The 20,872-nt window shown below is 26.8% G+C and overlaps 3 protein-coding genes across 4 annotated transcripts; 1 reads left to right on the top strand and 2 right to left on the bottom strand.

Moving 5' to 3' along the window:
- Window positions 1-137: 137 nt before the first annotated feature.
- Window positions 138-4,228, bottom strand: LOC145187042 (malonyl-CoA decarboxylase, mitochondrial-like). Of its 2 annotated transcripts, none has more exons than XR_016455106.1 (12): window positions 4,100-4,228; window positions 3,079-3,210; window positions 2,909-2,956; window positions 2,701-2,796; window positions 2,415-2,555; window positions 1,968-2,123; window positions 1,531-1,780; window positions 1,274-1,451; window positions 1,117-1,172; window positions 913-995; window positions 772-818; window positions 138-620 (listed from the first exon to the last, which is right to left on the bottom strand). XR_016455106.1 is itself a non-coding variant. In XM_090096350.1 (12 exons), the coding sequence occupies exons 1-12, from the start codon at window positions 4,181-4,183 to the stop codon at window positions 418-420; spliced, it is 1,452 nt and encodes a 483-aa protein (XP_089952476.1). In that variant the 5' UTR covers window positions 4,184-4,228; the 3' UTR covers window positions 138-417. The 2 variants fall into 2 exon arrangements, 1 of the variants encoding a protein (XP_089952476.1); XM_090096350.1 differs by having other exon boundaries at window positions 1,274-1,429.
- LOC145186834 (histone-binding protein RBBP7) lies at window positions 4,100-12,202 on the bottom strand. The gene is made up of 14 exons (XM_090096351.1): window positions 11,344-12,202; window positions 9,495-9,642; window positions 8,322-8,372; window positions 7,973-8,067; window positions 7,823-7,898; window positions 7,629-7,726; window positions 7,048-7,324; window positions 6,694-6,757; window positions 6,505-6,567; window positions 6,326-6,403; window positions 5,989-6,065; window positions 5,493-5,550; window positions 5,309-5,419; window positions 4,100-5,038 (listed from the first exon to the last, which is right to left on the bottom strand). The coding sequence occupies exons 1-14, from the start codon at window positions 11,372-11,374 to the stop codon at window positions 4,961-4,963; spliced, it is 1,305 nt and encodes a 434-aa protein (XP_089952477.1). The 5' UTR covers window positions 11,375-12,202; the 3' UTR covers window positions 4,100-4,960.
- Window positions 12,203-14,785: 2,583 nt separating this feature from the next.
- On the top strand, window positions 14,786-18,955 carry LOC145197926 (carboxypeptidase A2-like). The gene is made up of 9 exons (XM_090096050.1): window positions 14,786-14,928; window positions 15,081-15,162; window positions 15,241-15,465; window positions 15,569-15,676; window positions 16,242-16,349; window positions 16,557-16,749; window positions 17,770-17,981; window positions 18,444-18,528; window positions 18,685-18,955. Exons 1-9 carry the CDS (start codon window positions 14,861-14,863, stop codon window positions 18,867-18,869), a joined length of 1,266 nt encoding a protein of 421 aa, XP_089952176.1. The 5' UTR covers window positions 14,786-14,860; the 3' UTR covers window positions 18,870-18,955.
- The last annotated feature ends 1,917 nt before the right edge of the window (window positions 18,956-20,872 follow it).

Here is a 20,872-nt window from a genome sequence, read left to right as displayed (position 1 = left end):
ATAAATGAATTTGTTGCAATATTTCTTCACAGACGAAATAACCAGAATTAAGACAACACTATAACACTCCGTTTTGATGTCTTCGTCGTTTAGAAATAAACACCTCCACTCACCCCACCACCCCCCGTAGAGAAATATTTTTGATTTTGAATGATTTATATTTTTTACTTTTAATTTACATAAATAAAAATTATTGAAGTGAAATAAAAAAAACAATAGTTTAAGATAGCCGTCTAAATTGTTTTCGTGCTTAGAGATGGCAATGGTTGTAAAGAATTTCAAATTTGGTAATGGTTTGAGAAAATATTTCAAAATGAAGAAATTGATGGTATATGTTTTTGTAATTATTTATAAATATATTAAAAAATGTGTTATAGGAAAATCTTAAGGCTGATGAGTGAAATAAAAACAGAAGACTTAATTATCAGCCGCGACTTGCACATCGGTCGACGTAGTAATTTTACTATGAACCAAATAAGCATAGTTGTTCGCCTCTATATCGTTTAAGTTGTACTTATAATTGACCATGAATCCGTAGGATGAATCCAAGCCTCTCTGATTGGTGTTGCCAAGCCAGTTCAAACGCCACAATATCGCGCCGTTTCGTAGATGAAAGTGAGCTAGAAGAAGACGAAACTGTGTTCTTAATTTCAAAGAGAAAAAAATCCAAATCTTTGAATTTTTTTTTTTTTTTTTTTTTTTTTTTTTTTTTTTTAGCAATTCAAATAAAATGGATGTTAAGACGACCAAAAAAAAAAAAAAACTTCTCACCAACAGGGTCAAATGCTAAGCCTCTTCTTTTTTCCCGAGATAAATATCTAGATGTAAATATGAAGAAGTCAAGCGACAGTCGAACATGAAATGAAAATGATCACACAGTAATAGATTTAGATTCGATTGCACTTAAAGTACCTCGCGCATAACTTTTTCATAGGAACTTCAATTTTATTACAGAACTCCTTATTTAAATGCCACCCTTCAGTTGAAAGGATATTCTGTATACAAAAAAAAAAAAAAAAAAAATTAGGACCATTTTAATCAAATTAAAACATAGGAAAAAGAAACTTCGTTATTTTCATTAGAAAATAAGAGTTTAAAAAAGAACAAACCACGTACTTTTAAATCGCTACAGCTCTGCAGATCGAAGCCAGTGAACGACTGAGGAATCGTTTCTATGAGAACAGAGAAAAAAACTTTGAAGAACTTTTTTTTAAAAAAACTCTAAGTAAAAACTCCAAACAAAAAAACTCCAAATAAACCAGCAAGTACCTACCCCCTGAAGTTACAATTTTCAAATGATAATCCAGCCATTTTCTGAAGTTCGGGACTGGGGAGAGAGTAACAAATGTATCTAGGCTTGCAAACTCACGTCTAAGTTCTTGAACGACTTTTTTAATAAGAAGGTTTCCTAAACCGATTCCATCCAACCCTGAAAATCAAAGATTTAACCTCTAATAAATAGTTAGCATATAGATATTCAGAGAGTGTGTAACAAAATATGTTTACAAAGAAAACAATGTCAAAAACTACCTCTCTGTATTGATGATATTGAGTAAAACGTCGCAGTTTTGATTTTTTCTTTATCTTTGAGGTTGTTATCTGTTTGAAGCACTGAGCTTATATTATTTGGTATGGTATCACCAAGAAGTGCGTGTAAAACAACTAGCGGTTCGTCTGGTAGCATACGATGTGTAAACACAAACACTCTTCTCCTATCACCCATACGCTGCCTCATTTCAGCCCATGAATTAATGGGATGAACAGCTTCGGACTTCATAACCTAATTCAAAAACTAAGTAGAAACTACTTTCTTAACTGCAATAAAAGAAAAATTTGTAATAATAATTTGTAATAATTATTCTAAAAAAGAAAGTTAATTATCCACGTAAAAAGTTAATTGGAATAATTATTGCTGATGAAATGTTTTGCGCTCACACTTAAAACAGTAACAGCTTAAAGAAAAGAACCTTTTCAATAAAACCAGCGCTTGTGGTGCTCCAGGTGATCTGTTGAAGATCCATGAAACCATCTGCAAACCATTCAGCAAGATGTTTTCTCAGGAAATTGTCAAATAAACGAAAATTAGGGCTGTTGCGATCAAGCATATTCGATCGAAACAAATGCTATAAACAATATCACTATTATGTTGTGATAAGGATAATAAATTGAACTAACTGTTTAAAATATCATAATTTATGTAAAATAATCAAAAACAAATAAAAATTAAAACCTAAAAAACATTTTATAAACCTAAAAATGAGCACAATATTTTCATTTCTGAAGTTGTAGATGAATATTTACCAAATTTTCTATATTTACAAATTTTCTTAACTTGCTTTTTAAAAAATGTTACAAATAAAAATATATAGAGAGATATATATAAATAGAGAATTTTAATAGAGGAACTTGCTTACTAATAAATCTTTGCGCATATTGACAAGGAAACCAACCCCTTCAGGTAACTTACTGATATCATCAAAAAGATGCTTGTAAATTGGAATTAAGTTCATTAAAAGCTCTTCCTGGTTTCGGTTTACCAAAGGACTATCCTCAGTCTAAACAAATTTACAACAGATGTTGTATATTGCTTATAAAATATGTGTATGAATGACTTTTGTTTCAGATTTTAACCATTTAACACTTCAGAAAGCTGAATTTTTGAGATTGAAATTTAACATACAATTGTTCTAAATTGCTTACTAAACTTTTTTGTAGCTTCACCATACTGGTTTCCACAAGCTTCATATCTACACCAAGATTTGTAGACAAAGCCTGAAATAACTCAACTTTGCTATTCTAAATACAAAACAACATACAAAACACCCAATACTAATTAAGCAACATCATACCGACATTATTATCTTCTGACAGTGGAATAAGATTACAAATTTAATTTAAAAAAACTCACTGCAGTAGGTAATCCCTTATAAAATGAAACAAGATCTTTTGCAAAATACTACAAAAAAAGATTTAGATATAAAACAAAAATCAAAACAGTTCAAAACATTCAAACTCTACATTTTATTTGAAAAGAAAATTAAAAAAAAACAAAAACAACATTTTACAATTTGTATTTACATAAGGAATCAAGTCTCCACTTTCTTGACTTCGTCTTGCAGACAAAGCAGTTGAGAGTTTAACTTTCAATTCATGACCATCTTGACCATGATTATCTTTGTTTAGTAAAAGTGAAACCCAATTGGTGTTTTTCTAAACATCGCTAAATACTGTATTAAAAATGAAGACTAAATAACTACAGGAAAAAACTAAGTAACATTTTTGAGCATTTTTGAACTATAAAATCTTGTCTATTTTTTTTTAGTCTATCAAAAATTTGCCACTAAATTAACTTTTAGTTTACTATTTTTAATGATTCATTTTTTGTCCAAAATTTTTTTTTTTTTTTTGAGGATTATCCTTGAGCTTTGAGTCTTTTTTATTAATTGATTACAAACCAAAATTGTGGAGTAAATTCTTCAATGAATCTTTTATATCAAAGTTTAGTCTACAATCAATATCCTCATCAATACCAGAAGTATACATGGATTTTCCAAATTTTTCATTTGTTATCTAACCACTTGCTTACTGACTCCCAGGTTTTGTTCCTTTTTTCTGGCATTGAAAATTTACTTCAACTTTAGGTACAAAAATGCTTTTCACAACATGATTAAAATTTTTCTTTGCTGTAACAAATTGATAAAGATAAAATGAACAAACTGCATAAGATAAAAATGATCACAGTTATTTAAACTATTTCTCTCCTAAGAAGAATCTGTTTTCATCTAAAACTAAACTTAGAGTACTTATTAAAAAAAGCTATCAAATATTTTATGATTTCACTAGCAATCCCAGATATGTTATTCAATAAACTTATTTCAAAAAAGATCTTGTATATCTAAATTTAATTAAATTTTCACCCCTTAAAAATGCTACTTTGTTACTTATTTATGATTAAAATTTCATGTTCTCATGGTCATATATAAATATACAAAAAAATAATAAAATAAAAAATGACACTAATCATAATAAATTTTTTATGACAACTTTTTGAGACAAGAAAACAAATAAATAAACAAAATATAATGTAAAATATTATTACCCTAATATTTAAGTCACTTTTTGTCCCATACACCCATTGAAAGTGTTTGAGATGTCTTTGTACACAGACAGAACGACAAAACATCTTTTGAACTGTGTTGTTAATTTTACATGTTTTTTAATTTCTAAACAAATCAATCATAAAATTGTTTCTCTTTGAGAACACCTAAAGAATCCTAAAAGAAATTTTTATTATGTTTTTTGTATTTTCATATTCAAAACTACTTATTACTACTAAAACATTTCAACACTTAAAATACAAATATCAGTAAAAGATAAAATAAAACTGCATTTAAGAAATCAAAAGCAACGATTAAGTGATTTAAAAATATAACAAGATATGATTGGATAATTTTTAATAACTTTCTATTTTCCAATTAACATGAAGAGAAAAAAAAAAAAAAAAAATCATGAAATACTGATCATTAACTGCAGACCTTTTGAAAGTTTTTTGGAACTTAACAAATCTTTGAATTCCTCAACATTTTTTTTGACATTAAAAAGTGAATGATTTGACTTTAATAAAGAAAGCAATTGTCTTCTTATAAATACTAGGGAACCAAAATACCAATCATTTAAAGAAAAACAATCAGGACTACTACATCTAACAATAAAAACAGTGTGTGACTGAATGTTTTATTTTAAAGGGTAAAAAAAAGATGACAATATACTTAAATAAATCTAAAATGAAAGTCTGATTTAACAATAGAATAATGGCTTCTAAAAGTTCATTCAAGGGTATTCCAAAAAATAGAATGTTGCCCATGCAGTACCCCTATGCAAATCTTATATTTTACAATTTTCTGCGGTTTGCAATCAAATAATTCTTCATAAAACATCACATCAACTGAACTTTCAAATTTCAAGGTTTTGATTGGTGTCTCGGTTCTAGTTCAGAAGCAGGTGTGTCAATCTCCTCATCATTATAGATGTTTTCAGCCTGAGAAGTAAAAAAAATAAGTAGAGAAGAAAGCTTGTATAATAATTTTTATTTGAAAAGCTAACACTGAAAAGCTGTGCTAGGCAGACAACGCATACTACATAGACAAGGTTACAACACTGAAAAGCTGTGCTAGGCAGACAACGCATACTACATAGACAAGGTTACAACACTGAAAAGCTGTGCTAGGCAGACAACGCATACTACATAGACAAGGTCACAACACTGAAAAGGTACAGGAAAATCAAGAATAAAGTTTTTGACACTTACCATCTGCCACACTTGCATGATATTATCTTCTGATACACTGCATATGACCCATGGTTCATTGGGATTCCAGGCAAAGTCTGATATTTTTGCTGTGTGTCCACCATGTATAAACTGGAAAAATATTTGCCAGAATTTAATTTTACTTTATTTAAAAATGAAAACTCTTCATGTAAATAAAACTCACTAATAATTCAGGAGGGCCATCTTCAGCATCTTCTGCTGTTTGTTCTTCTCCAATTTTACTGAAATCAAAAAATATGAAACTGTTTTCTAAATTTAATTTTAAAAATGTACAAGAGTATAGGTTATAAAAGTGATCATGATGACCACATGTAGATGATGGATCACAAATAAACAGTATTTTCCAAAATTATTTACAAAAAATGGACTTACAAGATTAAAACAACTTAAACAAGTATTTATTACAACAACTACTTTTAACTAATATCACTGATAGTTAATTACAGATTAACTTTTCAAAGTGTTTCAGAGGCAAGAAACTGAAGGAAAATTTCAAGCTGTTCATATTTGCTTTTCTTTTTTTGCTTTTGCAAATTGAACTAGCAAAATAAATTAAAAATTGTTGTGGTATCAAACTTTCATCTTTTCCCACACTCTTATAAAGTTTTTATGAAGTCATAATATTTTCTCCTACACTCTCCTAAAATCTTTAAAGTCACCTTAAGTCCCAAACATGGAGCCTTCGATCTGTACCACTGGAAGCCAAAATTGTTTCATTATGAGGAGACCATTGAACCTACAATAATATCCCCAAAAAGCATTTAGAAAATAATCAAATAATTAATACCATTTATCTAGATAATTGATTCAAAATTAAAATTCTTTTCAAAAGCTTCATTATCAACTTTAAGCTTTTTATCTGCATATTAAAAAAAAACAAAACAAAAAAACAACTTAAAATTATAAAATGAATAATTATAAGTATTAATTATAAAAAGTTGTAAGAAATTCAATATACAGCACATCTTCATCCATTAAAACATCTAAAACAAGCACCTGAAATATTTCATCTTTATGAGATTCAAATGAGTGAAGTTTTAAACGCAAATTACGCAAGTCCCATAATGCAACAGTCTAAAGCATTTTAAAATATAAATAAAGATAAAGTACTTTTGTAAAGAAAAATAATAGTTAAATTAGAAACTTAAAAATGTAAAAATAAACAACTGTTTTACCTTGTCTGCAGAACCAGTTGCAAGTATGAACTCACTGTAAGGGTTGAAGGAAAGGCAGTTGACCTATGTTTCAAAAACAACTGTGTTTAATCCTTAATCTATTATGAATATATGTACCACTAGAGTCACATTTTTCATGCTGAATAGTTAGTAACTTATAATAAAATAACCAGAACAAAGAACACATACTTCAGCAGTATGAGCATCTACAGTGTGACTTGGTTTATTATTGCTGCTCCTCCTCGTGTCCCAGCTTAAAATAAAAGATCAAAGTTTCAATAAATAAAAAAGCCAACCATACATACATTTGCAACAATCAAATGCTTTAACATTAGAGAATATTTTATTGACTATTTATGCCTAATTTAGAAAATTATGAATTATTCATTTTATCATTAAATCATCACAAGTTGTAATTTTATTCTATGATTTATATAGAATAAAATTACAATAAACCTTATAACAATACTTATAAAATAATACTTATATAATAAACCTTACAAAAGTGTTCTGTATAACTTATATTGTTAAATAAATTATTACATCATGAGTTTGTGATCATCTGCAACAGATCCAAACAGACTTTCATGGAGTAAATGCCAGGAAACATCTTCTACAACATCAGAATGACCATTAAAAATACGAGATGCATCAAGCATTTTTGCTTCTTTAGCAGCATTATTAAGATCCCATAAACATATGGTGTGATCATCAGAAGCACTTAACAAGTGTCCTGATAAATTTGGATTCCATGACAACCCATAGCCTTCTTTTGAATGACCTTTTAAACGTAGCTCTGGAGTGCAGCCTGTGGAAGGATCTATTAAAAAAAAAAAGTTTATTATAATGCAATAATAAAAATGTTTAAATAAATAATACAAATACATAATACAAACATTTAAACACTCAGACTTTTTAGTAATTTTGATGTTATAGACAATAATAAAGATATAATAAACAGTACTAAAAAAGAAAATAAAAAATGCTAGAAAAAAAATACTGCAAGAGGGAAGGAGTGAGGTAAAAATAGAGAGTCTGAACTTTATTTATAACACTTATATAACAAATAAAATAAATCCATGGCAGATAATCTATAACATTTAAAAAATATATATATAAACTACCTGGTTTTGAAGGGTGTTTTGTATAATCAAAAATTAAAACATCAGAAGTAGGAGTTTTAGTAGCTATAACACATGGATTTTGAGGCATATAACGGGCTCTATATAAATAATTATAGTAACTAAAAACTTCAGCTCTTAATTATTTAAAAAAAAAAAAGGCTAAAATTTTTTTACTAAAATTTAGAAAATGTTACCTGTTCACTTCACCTTCATGATTAATTTTAATTTCAACATCAATTTTTCCACTAACAGTACCAAATCCACCAAACTCTATAACAAAATATTTTTTATTATATATTTTTTTTACATCTCATCTTTAATTTGTAACTTTTCATTTTTTTTACCTCCTCTGTCATGGTCATAATGGCTGGCATCAAAATGTGTTTCATCATTTGGTAATTGTACAGTTGCTATTACAAGATGGTTTTGCTCATCAGAACTAGAGAAATAATTGACTATAAAAAATGAAGAATACTTCAAATAATTTTAAATTGTTAAGTAACTTCTAATAAAAAAAACTTGATTTCTTATCAATTTTAAATGCTTTAATAAACATTACAGAAATAAACTTTTTATTCTAAGAATGTATAAACCATTTGATCAACACCAAGCCATGAATATTTAATACATAAACTTTGTTAGTTGAATGAGTTCAACCATAAAATTGTATATATTAGTAATCAAACAGCTTACGTGTGTGTTCCTAATATCAGACGATGAATGGAATAATCTTTTCCTTCAGGTCTAAAAATTCAATCATTGAAAAACAAAATAAAAAATACCATTAGAGATTTTTTAACTTATTGAATAAAACTGTGTATTATGTATACAGGGTGTTTGAAAAGTAATGCACAATTTTAACATAAACTACCAAAAAGAAAAAATAATCAAACTACAGTAAATTTGATTTCAAAAACACAACTAAATTAGGAATACTTTTTGTAGTTTATAATAGATGCTTGAAATGGCCTCCATTTTCTTGCACAGCTTCCCAATTTGCCACCAAATTGTTGAAGGCTGTAGCTGTTTTTTCTTTAGAAATGTGTGCTATTGCTTACTTAATGCAGATAACTAATTTTTCTTTAGATTTGGGCTTATTGCGATGATATACTGTAGCTTGCAACTCTCCCCAGAGCCATAAAGAATTATATAAATTAAGGCCTGGGGAACAAGGAGGCCAGAATTGTATAAAATTTCAGTCAATAACTTGATTTATACCAAACTGATTCTGGTGCGCCATCCTGAATGAAAATAACTGACCGCAATTTCTGTTTTCTTCTCAATTCTAGTAAAAGGTGTTCTTTTAGCCTGGCAAGATATCTTTCACCACTGACAGAGTCATTAAAGAAGAATCAAAAGACATTAAATGTCTTGAAAACACTCATCCAAACAGTGACTTTCTCTGAATGCAGTGGTATTGTGTAACTACTTCCTTAATAGCGTTTAATGATCAAAATCCATACAAATATTGTTCATGATTACATTCTCATTAAAAAAAATCTACAATGTAATATTTCTTCCTATTCTAGAAATATTCTCATTGGTTCATTAGTAACAGACGAATGAAATTGTGCATTACTTATCGAACACCTTGTATTATGCAAAATAAACTTAACATTTTAAATGATAAGAATAATAAGAACTTTTTAATAAGTAGCAACTTTTTATACTAACAGTATTTTGTATAAGACTTTAGAAAACTCTAAAATAAACAACCTGAAACATTTTCTGTTATATTTTTTTAAAACACAAATTTTCCCAATTGAATTTCTATACAACACTATTGTGGAGTAGATTCTCTCTTCTTTATTAAAAGAAAAATCTGTTTAATGTAGACAACTTTTACTAATTCAAAATTTGACAAACCTTGTAACATCAGGAAGCCATTGTACAGTCAGGCTAGGCCATTCTAAAGCATGTGTCATAACAAGATCATATAAAAATGGAGTATTTTTTTTCCATATTTTGTATTCTTCATTTATAATTCTCTCCTCAGCAGCATCATCATAAACTTCTAAATAAATTAAAAAGAAGCAAAAATAAAACAAAATTAAAGAATTAGAAATTTAAGGAAAATATAACCAAACCTGCATTTACTTTAAAATTAATTCAGTAGAAAAAAGGATTTTAAAATTTATGAGAAAAAGAAAACCATTATTATTAATTCTATAACTATTTTAATAGTAATAATAGAAATAATGATAATAAAAATAATAATAATAGCAATAATAATAATAGAAATAATAATAATAATAATAATAATAATAATAATAATAATAATAATAATAGTAATAATAATAATAATAATAATAGTAATAATAATAATAATAATAATAGTAATAATAATAATAATAATAATAATAATAATAATAATAATAATAATAATAATAATAATAATAATAATAATAATATACTTATATATTATATAATAATAATAATAATAATAATAATAATAATAATAATAATAATAATAATAATAATAATAATAATAATAATAATAATAATATTATTATTATTATTTTTATTATATAATATATAAATATATTATTATTATTATTATTATTATTATTATTATTATTATTATTATTATTATTATTATTATTATTATTATTATTATTATCATATTATTATTATTATTATTATTATTATTATTATTATTATTATTATTATTATTATTATTATTATTATTATTATTATTATTATTATTATTATTATTATTATTATTATTATTATTATTATTATTATTATTATTATCATTATTATTATTATAATTATAACTACTACTATAAATAAAATGCAATTATAAATAATGTTAAACAATAAATGTTATAAATCACACTCTATCTAAAGATTACATATGAAAAAACAATATTAAAATCAAGACTGAGTTAAAGAAAATTTCACTAAAATGCAACATTTAGTAAGTTATATATATATATATATATATATATATATATATATATATATATATATATATATATATATATATATATATATATATATATATACATACATACATACATACATACATACATACATACATACATACATACATACATACATACATACATACATACATACATACATACCTACATACATACATACATACATTTATAATAAGCTTATGATATATATCATAATAATTATATTAAATAACACATAATATATTTATGATATAACTTAGTGTTAAAAAAGGTTCATACAAACACGTACTGTAGCAAAGCCTATTTAAGCTGCCAACTTTGTTAAATTAACATGACATTATACTAACTTCAAAATAAACTGCATGCTGGTGAGATTTTTTTAGTATGGACCTTTTGATGATTCATGCAAAATTGATTTGTACAGATATGAAAAATGACAAAAGACTTGTATATTGTTTATGCAACTTAGACAAGAACTGTATTATAAGTTGTAACATTTCATAAACCTTTTTTTTCCCCCATTTTTTAGAGGTTTTTACATCATTCTGTAATGCCTATCTATATATCTTTCTTCTTTTTTTTTTTCTTTTTTTTTTCATTTTTTTTTTCATTTTTGTATTTAAAATTTATGAATCTTTTTTTGTTTTACAACACTATTAGGTTGAGACATTGTTACACATGTGCAATATTGTATTAAAATGGTAGACATGATAAACATGAAATCTACTAACATAAATGATAAAAATGCTTTCAAATAAAAATTTATGCTAATATTCAACGTTAAACTATACCTGGGACATTTGGAGCGCTTGAAGCAGCCATAAAAGTGTTGTTTAGATAAAACCTCTTAGTTCTTTATGTTGCCACTTTGAATTTCTTGATGGCGGGAAAATGCTAGCATCAGCGTGTTAATTTCCTCGGTGTCGGAAAAATTTTCGTCAAATTTTCGACATACCTTAAAGTCTTTCGAGTAGTCTCGCGTTAAATGGTATCCTTGATTCAAACAATTTTTATACTTGAATTATTTTAAATAACTTTCTAGGTTGTCGAAAGATCTAGTTTTAAAAGTACCAACAGTACGGTCGGAGCTAAATTTTACATTTGATCTTAGGGTTTAAATATTCAATTAAAATGGTTCTTGGCATTGAATTGAGTATAATCTCAATTTAAATATGAGTGTAAACTCAATTTAAAATCTGGTCAAATATCTTTAGAGACTTTTCCTGTTTTAAGTATGAGCAGTAAAACATGGTGTAAATTAGTTTAAAACGTATTTTAATACAAAGTCTCAAGTAAACGCCAAAGGGCTCACAAGGTGTAGCTAAATCTGTTCTAAATATAATACGATCATTTTTTTGTTCACAATAAATATTTTTCAGCTTTGTGTGATTAGTATTTGACCACGAATTTTTATAGTAAGCTAAGTAACTATGAACTAAAGAAAAAAGAAACACTTAATGATTTACTATCCAAAAACAACTTTACTCAACGTGGCAATATGGTGAGGAGGGAAAATGAGAAAATTGTAAACACTATCTTTAAGTTTTACCCGACTCAAGCATATAACATTCGAACGAAGTAAAAAGCAACAACAACCAAGAAAAGACGTACACACAGAGACTTATTGAATTTGTCATATGAATAAATGGTACAGCGAAAAGAAAAGTAAAAAACAACAACAACCAAGAAAAGACGTACGCACGGAGACTTATTCAGCCTGTCATATAAATAAAGGATGAATAAGTAGCAAAACCGTAAACAACCGAAAACTATAAAATACTCAAAAAAAGAAGAGAATAGGTAAGGTAAGAGGAGAGAAGAGGACGAAGAAGAGAAAAGAGATTTAAAGGGATTTAAAGAGAATTTTAAGAGAAAAGAGTTTAAAAGAGATTTAAAAAAAGATTTTATGAGAAAAGAGTTTTAAGGAGACTTTTTAAAAGAAAATTTTATGAGAAAAGGATTTTTAAAGATTTAAAGAGAATTTTATGAGAAGTATTTATGAAGATTTTAAAGATATTTGATAACTTTAAATAAGCGTTATTATCTATATTGATTTATTGATATTTGTATGAGTTAATATTAAAAGAATATATATTGATGAGAAATATTTGAGAATATTTATTAAGAAAAATAAGTAAGAGAAGAAAAACCAGTAGTAAGTATTTTTGTTTGCGTTTTGATTATTAATATTATCGTTATTATTATTATATGCGTTAAATATTGTTATTGAAAAGTTTGATGCTCTAACCGCGCACCTGACCATATCCGCACCGTTATATATCACTGAGGGACAGAACATAGAAAACATTTAATAAAACCCCAAGACCCCCAACCTTGTTCCCAACCTCCATACATCTTTCCAAACAACACTCTACAACCCAAACCTAGCCCTTTCCTAACCAATACTCCACAGACCATCAACCTTGTTCCCAACCTCCATATACCTAATCAACACAACACTAAACCCAAACCTTACCCTTACCCTTTCCTTCAAACAATAAGAAGAACATTAAATCAAATAAAAAATGTATATATATAATTTAACAAAATCCCCGCCCTCACAATATCTTTGAAGATTATACCAAATCATCAACTTTTGTGATTTTAAGCTATATTTGGTTTTTTAATCTTTGAATGATAGTTTCTTACTTTTAAACCACTAATTTACTTTGACTAAAGTATGTTGAAGATGATTTTTATGAGAATAGAATAGATTAGAGTTGACTGCAAACAAAACGAAATTTAGAAGGTTTGATGTTAAGTTTTGTATATTACAAAGATAATTATGGTCCTAAAACAGGGTCTATAGGTTATAGGTTTTTGTTTGGTTGTATGCTTGCAAGCCTCTCTGTTGACTGTCTTTGTCATTTTTGTGCTCAGCCTGATGGGTTACAACAAAATATGTCCAAAGGCTCAAAGAAATCTATGCATATCTTCGATTTCTCAAAAAAATATTTAAAGCGTATATTTTTTTTGTCCTGTTTTTTTTGTCCAGGGATTTATATTTTGTTATGATATCATGATTAAACTACACTTTAGCAATAAAATGAATTATAATAGTAAGTAGAATATAATAGGGATTTTTTGAGATATCTTCGATTTCTCAAAAAAATCTTGAAAGCATATATTTTTTTTGTCCTGGTTTTTTGTCCAGGGATTTATATTTTGTTATGATATCATGATTAAACTACACTTTAGCAATAAAATGAATTACAATAGTAAGTAGAATATAATAGGGATTTTTTGAGATATCTTCGATTTCTCAAAAAAATCTTGAAAGCATATATTTTTTTTGTCCTGGTTTTTTGTCCAGGGATTTATATTTTGTTATGATATCATGGTTTACGGTATCAAAAGCTTCCGACAGTATTTTTAGGCCAATGCCTTTGCCTCTGCGCCTCATTCTTATCCGAATGGCTTATTTTTTCAAAATTTATATCATCACGGTATAAAGACCTTTTTATAAAATTTTAAAGTTGTTTAACGTAAAAGACTCCTCTGGCCGGCTTTGGGGCTCTAGGTACAGCACTGTATGCTTAATAACTTGAAAAACCAGCTCTATTAACTTGAAAAACGAGCTCTAATAACTTGAAAACAAGCTTTTAATTTGAGTTATTTGTTCTTAAAACATCAAGGAAGAAATGAGTATTCAAACGCGTAATTCTAAATTCAGATTTTTCAAGTGAAAAATAATGTGCACATTTAAAAATATTTATGAAAGTAAGAAATTCCCTTCATATTTCTTCATCAGATTTTATTTATAATTTTTTATTTAAAATAAGTTTATAGAAAAAAAGTGGTTAAAAGGATTTGTTATAACACTATACGACATGAAACGTAAACAAGAATTAGTAAATATTTCCATTAAAATTTGGACAAACTAATTTGAGTGATTTAAGTTTTAATCATTTAAGCATCTCAAAGTCTGACGCGTTAAGAATTAAACTAGGGGAAGTGGCGCTGTATAAGATACTGAAAGTACCTTATACCAGTAGCAAAATGAGCCTCAAAGTTTTTTTAAAGATTGTGTTTGCACATTAGAATCAAATGATTCTATGATGGTTATTTTGAAACCATTAGGGCTTATATATTCAAGGAAAAGCTAGTTTTCTTATTTCTTTAAAGAATACAGAAAAAGATTTGTTTGGGAAATTGGTAAACGATCTATTGAATAACATGTTCATTAACAAACACACCTTTCCACCCTGTGTTTGTAGAACTGTTAAAGCATTTTATTGATGCGTTGTTTGGCATATAAATAAATGATTATCGTCAGAAAAAACATTTCTTATTGCACGCAACATCGAAATGAAGTTGGCGACAATTTGCATTTTGTTGCTTGGAGTAGTTTGCTCTGAGCGAGTGCATTACTATGGGTAATAATTTAATTCTTTAAACTTGTTGTTCAATACAAATCAGTTTCATTTCACAAACAATATATTTTTATATTTTCATTACACATTTATATACTTGTTGTGTTTTTAAAAAGTATTGGTCAAAAGTTAAAAGGTTTTTAAATTTCTATTAGGGATAAAGTTTTTCAAATAATTCCTTTTACTCAAGAAGAATCAAATTGGTTGCACTCCTGGATTGAGTCTACTTCAAAAAAAGTAAAATGTAACTTTTCTCTAATGGTTTTTTATTTCTCTCAGTTCAAACAACAAACAGCAAAATTCTTTTACATATAGCTAGATGTCTGGAGGAATCCAGTCGGAGTTGGTCGTGCAACAGATATTCATGTCCGAGCTGCTGACGTGGAGAGTGTGATTGAGATCTTAAAATACAAAGCTATAAATTTTACAATAACCATTGAAGATTTAGAGAAAGTGATTGAACAAGAGTATTTTGAAAACCAGCTCTTTTCATATAACGCAGGATTGTTTAATTTTGAGAAATTTAACAGATATTCAGATGTAAGTAAACCCTTCAAGTAAAAAGGTTTTTATAGAAATTAAATTCAAAAAAAGCGCGAAACTTATATCTTGCTTTTTTAAAATTTTCTTTCATAAACTTTAGATTGATGAGCAACTAACCCGATTTGCAAACACAAACTACAACCATGCCAAAGTCACTAAGTTTAATATGGGAATCACGTTTGAAAGAAGGGCGATTAACGGAATTAAGGTGTTTTTATTAGTAATATTATCATTATTATTATCACTATTATCCTTATTATTACTATTATTACATATATTATTATTATTATTATTGTTATTATTATCATTATTACTTTTGTTATTATTTTTATTATTACTATTATTATTACTATTTTTATTATTATTATTATTATTATTATCATTATTATTATTATTATTATTATTATTATTATTATTATTATTATTATTATTATTATTATTATTATTATTATTATTATTATTATTATTATTATTATTATTATTATTATTATTATTATTATTATTATTATTATTATTATTATTATTATTATTATTATTATTATTATTATTATTATTATTATTATTATTATTATTATTATTATTATTATTATTATTATTATTATTATTATTATTATTATTATTATTATTATTATTATTATTATTATTATTATTATTATTATTATTATTATTATTATTATTATTATTATTATTATTATTATTATTATTATTATTATTATTATTATTATTATTATTATTATTATTATTATTATTATTATTATTATTATTATTATTAGATAACTGCAAAATCAGGTTCAAGCTCAAAGCCAGCAATTTGGGTTGATGGAGGTATTCATCCCAGAGAATGGATTTCTCCAGCAACAGTGATGTATCTGGCAAAACTCGTAAGTTCTTTTTCTTTTATTGTTCTCTTAATCTTGTGTTTGTGTAAAGATACCATTTACGCTATGTACAATACTCTTTTCATTTTCATTTGCAACTGTAACTTTTTTTTTTTTTTTTTTTTTTTAAAGTACCAATTGATAGCATTTGTTAAATAAAAGCAAATTACATGAATTTATGATTTAAAATATTATTTTGTGCACTTTAAGTTTCTTCAACCAATATCAAATGTCGACAAAGTCCTCGCAAAATACGACATTTATATTGTCCCAGTGGTAAACGTTGACGGCTACGAACATACGCACTTTTCGGACAGAATGTGGCGAAAAACTCGAAGCAACTGCAGAATAAGTAGATGCTGCGGAGTTGATCCCAACAGAAACTGGGCTAACAATTTTGGAGGTAATTTAAGTCTAACAAAAATTTATTTCGGCCACAGATTTCGTTTTGTTTATATCATTTTAATGTCCTCCCAAAGATTATCTAATGTTCTCCCGAAGATTATTTAATGTTCTCCCAAAGATTTTTTAATGTACTGTGAACTTTATATCCTTTAAATCCGTAGAATAAAATTTATAATGCAAATAAAATATTTTATCAAAAAATATTAAAAACAAAAGATATTAATAAAAATAATGGAATATTTAAAACAATGAAATATTATATAGCATATATGTTCAAACATATACATATACATATATATGTATGTTATTTGTTTGAAGGGAGTGTTTACACAATTTAGATTATATTAAAATGATTTTATACAAATTTTAAAAATAACTATAATTTGTTTGAGTGCAATGTGTGTGTGCAAATGTGCATGCATATGTAGGTGTGGGGTTGGGGGTGGGTGTAAGTAAATATTTATATAGAATGTACAAGCCAAACTAATATTAACAAGCATGCGATTTAATAACTATATAGCAATTGCCAACCCGTATGTTAAAGTAGAAAAATATTCATTCTAAAAACGGGAATTTTTTTCAAGAACTTTCGGCCTTTAAGGGCATCTCTGTCTAAGACGAAGAGATGCCCTTAAAGGCAGAAAGGTCTACCTACTTTCTTTTTTTTTTTTAGTTTATATGTTGCTGCTTATTTAGCAGACTCGTTGAAACTGGGGGATGGAAGAAAGCCATGAACACTAATATTCTTCCTAAAATTATTTTGAACAATTTTCAATTTTTTCATTTTTTTGGTCAACCTTTGATATTTGTAACGAAAAATTTATTCCATATCAAAGGTTATAAAAAAAACATCAAAATACAAAAATGATGAAAAATAAAAATGATGCAATTTGACAAATCCACTTGCTTTTTAGTATTTACTTCATCACGTTTCATGTTTTAAGAATCGAAATTTAAAGCATTGAAAATTTTTATTTAGTTTTATAGCTTTTTTATCCACAATTTATTTTATCTTTAGGGCCTGGAACTAGTACTGATCCATGCAGTGAAATTTATCGAGGACCACGAGCATTTAGCGAACCTTGCGTGAAAGCTCTTTCGGATTACTTAAAGGCTTTAAAATCTTCACCAGGGGGTCTGAAGTCATATTGGAACGTTCATGCTTTCAGCGAGCTTTTACTCACTCCAATTGGATATACTACCGCTCTTCCTAAGGATTACAATGAAATTGTAAGATGAATTTAAATGATAAAGTAATAAATAAATGTTTTAATAATATGAAAAAAAAACCATGACATAATGCGCTTGTTAAAATATTATGTATGTATGTATGTATGTATGTATGTATGTATGTATGTATGTATGTATGTATGTATGTATGTATGTATGTATGTATGTATGTATGTATGTATGTATGTATGTATGTATGTATGTATGTATGTATGTATGTATGTATGTATGTATGTATGTATGTATGTATGTATGTATGTATGTATGTATGTATGTATGTATGTATGTATGTATGTATGTATGTATGTATGTATGTATGTATGTATGTATGTATGTATGTATGTATGTATGTATGTATGTATGTATGTATGTATGTATGTATGTATGTATGTATGTATGTATGTATGTATGTATGTATGTATGTATGTATGTATGTATGTATGTATGTATGTATGTATGTAGAAAAGAGTCGGCGATGTGTTTGCAAGAGCAGTTCAGAGAACTCACGGAAGAATCTTCCAAGTTGGTCCACCATCACATATTTTATGTAAATTATGAGCTTAATTATTTAAAACTTTTCTTCTTTTTTTTTTTTTTTGTTTTGTTTTAAGCTTAATAAATATTGTAATAAGAAAGAAGAGGATTCCTTGAGTAATACTCTAGATTTTAATGCTGTAGCAAATGAACTTTATAACTATTTTAGATTCTGTTGGAGGTGGTAGCATGGATTGGACATACGAAAACTTAGGGGTGGTCTATTCTTACGGCCCTGAATTACGCCCGTCAAGAAACGCCGGAAACGGATTTATTGTTTCACCAACAGAGATTCGTTTTTCAGGAGAAGAATTTACTGCTGGATTTATAGCTGCAGCCCTTGAAATGAAATAAAAACTTTTAGCAACACCTTAAAATTTAAAATACACAAACAACTGAATTTAATCAGTATTTTAATAAAACGTGCTAAATCCTTTTAAGTTTTTTTTTGTGTATATCACGACACTTGAAGTGCAGTCACGAACACTCATTTTAGATACAACTCTTTTAAAAGCTTCCTTTTATCCTTAGATCGATATTTGGACCACTAAGTAAAGAAGATGGGTTCTTTATTTTTAGTGTAATAGAGCTGTTTAGAATAGTAGAGCTTAACTTTAATTGAGTAAAATTTAGTGAAGCTCTTGAAATGCTGTTATACTTTACATTTTTTTAAAATACTTTTGATTTGGTTGAAAAGAATGATTGGTTAATCTCGCATTTACTCAGTAAATAGGATTGGTTGATCTCGTACTTACTAAATAAAGAAGATGGCTTTTTATTTAGTAGGTACGAGATTAATACGTTGACCGCCAATAGGAATTTTCGTAAAACGTCCAAAAATTGTATTCACGTTTTTAGGTTTAATTTAACATAATGGGTCAAAATATTTTTAAATTATCACATTAGATTTGAGATATTTTTGAGGTGATTTATTGTGTTTTTTGATGTGTCAGCCACCGGTGGTCGACGTGGCCCAATTGGAATACCTTGGTATCGGCCACACGGCGGTCAACGTGTTAACCAATCATATTTTCAAGATAAAAATATTTTTAAATATTTTAAACATAACAGTTTTTCAAGAGCTTAACTACATACTACTCAATTACAAAACTCTTGATTAATAAATAGCAATAAGGTTTTTGTAAAAGGTTTTTACTTATAATAGTAATTTGAAAGTCTCACATTTTCCACATAAAATCCCAAATGAATTTGATAAACCAGTGGATCAATAATGGTGTGTTAAATCGAAAAATTTGAAATCAAAGAGAATTTTGAGAAAAAAAAAAACATTTTAGGTGAAATGTTGTGTGACTGCCTAAAGACTGACAACATACACAGCGAAAAGAAATAAAAAAAGATTTGTATAGATTGTAATTATTTTTTAGTTTAGGTTTATTATTATTTGAGTTTATGATGAGTAGATCGATACCTCTTTCAATATTTCTCTATTTTGAATTTTTTATTCGCGCCCAACCTGTTAAACGTGTAACTATTTAAGCAATCACACAATACTTTGACTTTTAAATCCGTTTGGAAGATAGATATCGATATTTTTATAAAATAACTTTGAGTTTATCCATTTGATTTGGTATCATTTCAAACTGTTTTTTATTTCGTTCTTTAATTTACTTGTATATTTTGATTTGTTTACATTAAAAAAAAAATCTTATTTTAAAAAAATATCAATTTCAAAACCAAATTAGAATCCAAAACAATTTTCGTAAAGGTCTATAAAACCGTCAGCCGAAGAAAAAGATTTTTCTGGATTAAACAAAAAATTTTTTTAGAGTTTGTAAGAAACGTGATCAATAGAAAATCAAATCATAAATATTTTTGTTTTCATTTTTTGTTCTATTTAAAAAAACAAAAAAAAGCAAAAACAAAAAAACAATTTTCTTTTGTTCCTCAATTTGCAAACAAATAAAATTTGTTTACAGTTGGAATTGGCTAAATTACAACCGGCCCTACAAAACCCGAGATAAAATTTCTCCCAACTTACAATATACGCCTGGATATAAGCTGTTTTAAGCAAAATTACTTACATAGGGTTCTGCAGATAGAATTACTTAAACTAAAATACTGAAGCTGGTGGCTTAATGGATTTATTTACCTATCACGCAAGCTTCAATATACAGTTATCAAAAGAATGTAAATTTAATTGAAAAGTGATCAGCTGAACGACTAAAATTTACCAATTCAGTCCAGTGAATAATTCAGATAAAATTTGTCCTCTAAAAAGGAAAGGTTTTTCAAAATTAGAAACTTTATTTTTGTACCGAATAGAGAAATATCTTATGTTCTAAAACATTTGCTAAAAATCCATCAGCTAAAAAGATGTTATTCTTCAGCTAGAAAGA

This window comes from Hydra viridissima, unplaced genomic scaffold (genome assembly GCF_058129835.1).
Source record: "Hydra viridissima isolate aposymbiotic clone 2 unplaced genomic scaffold, HvirCarnegie_v1 scaffold_8, whole genome shotgun sequence".
NCBI lineage: Eukaryota > Metazoa > Cnidaria > Hydrozoa > Anthoathecata > Hydridae > Hydra > Hydra viridissima.
The sequence above is the reverse complement of the archived record's forward strand: the minus strand, read 5'-3'. Positions and strand labels throughout refer to the sequence as shown.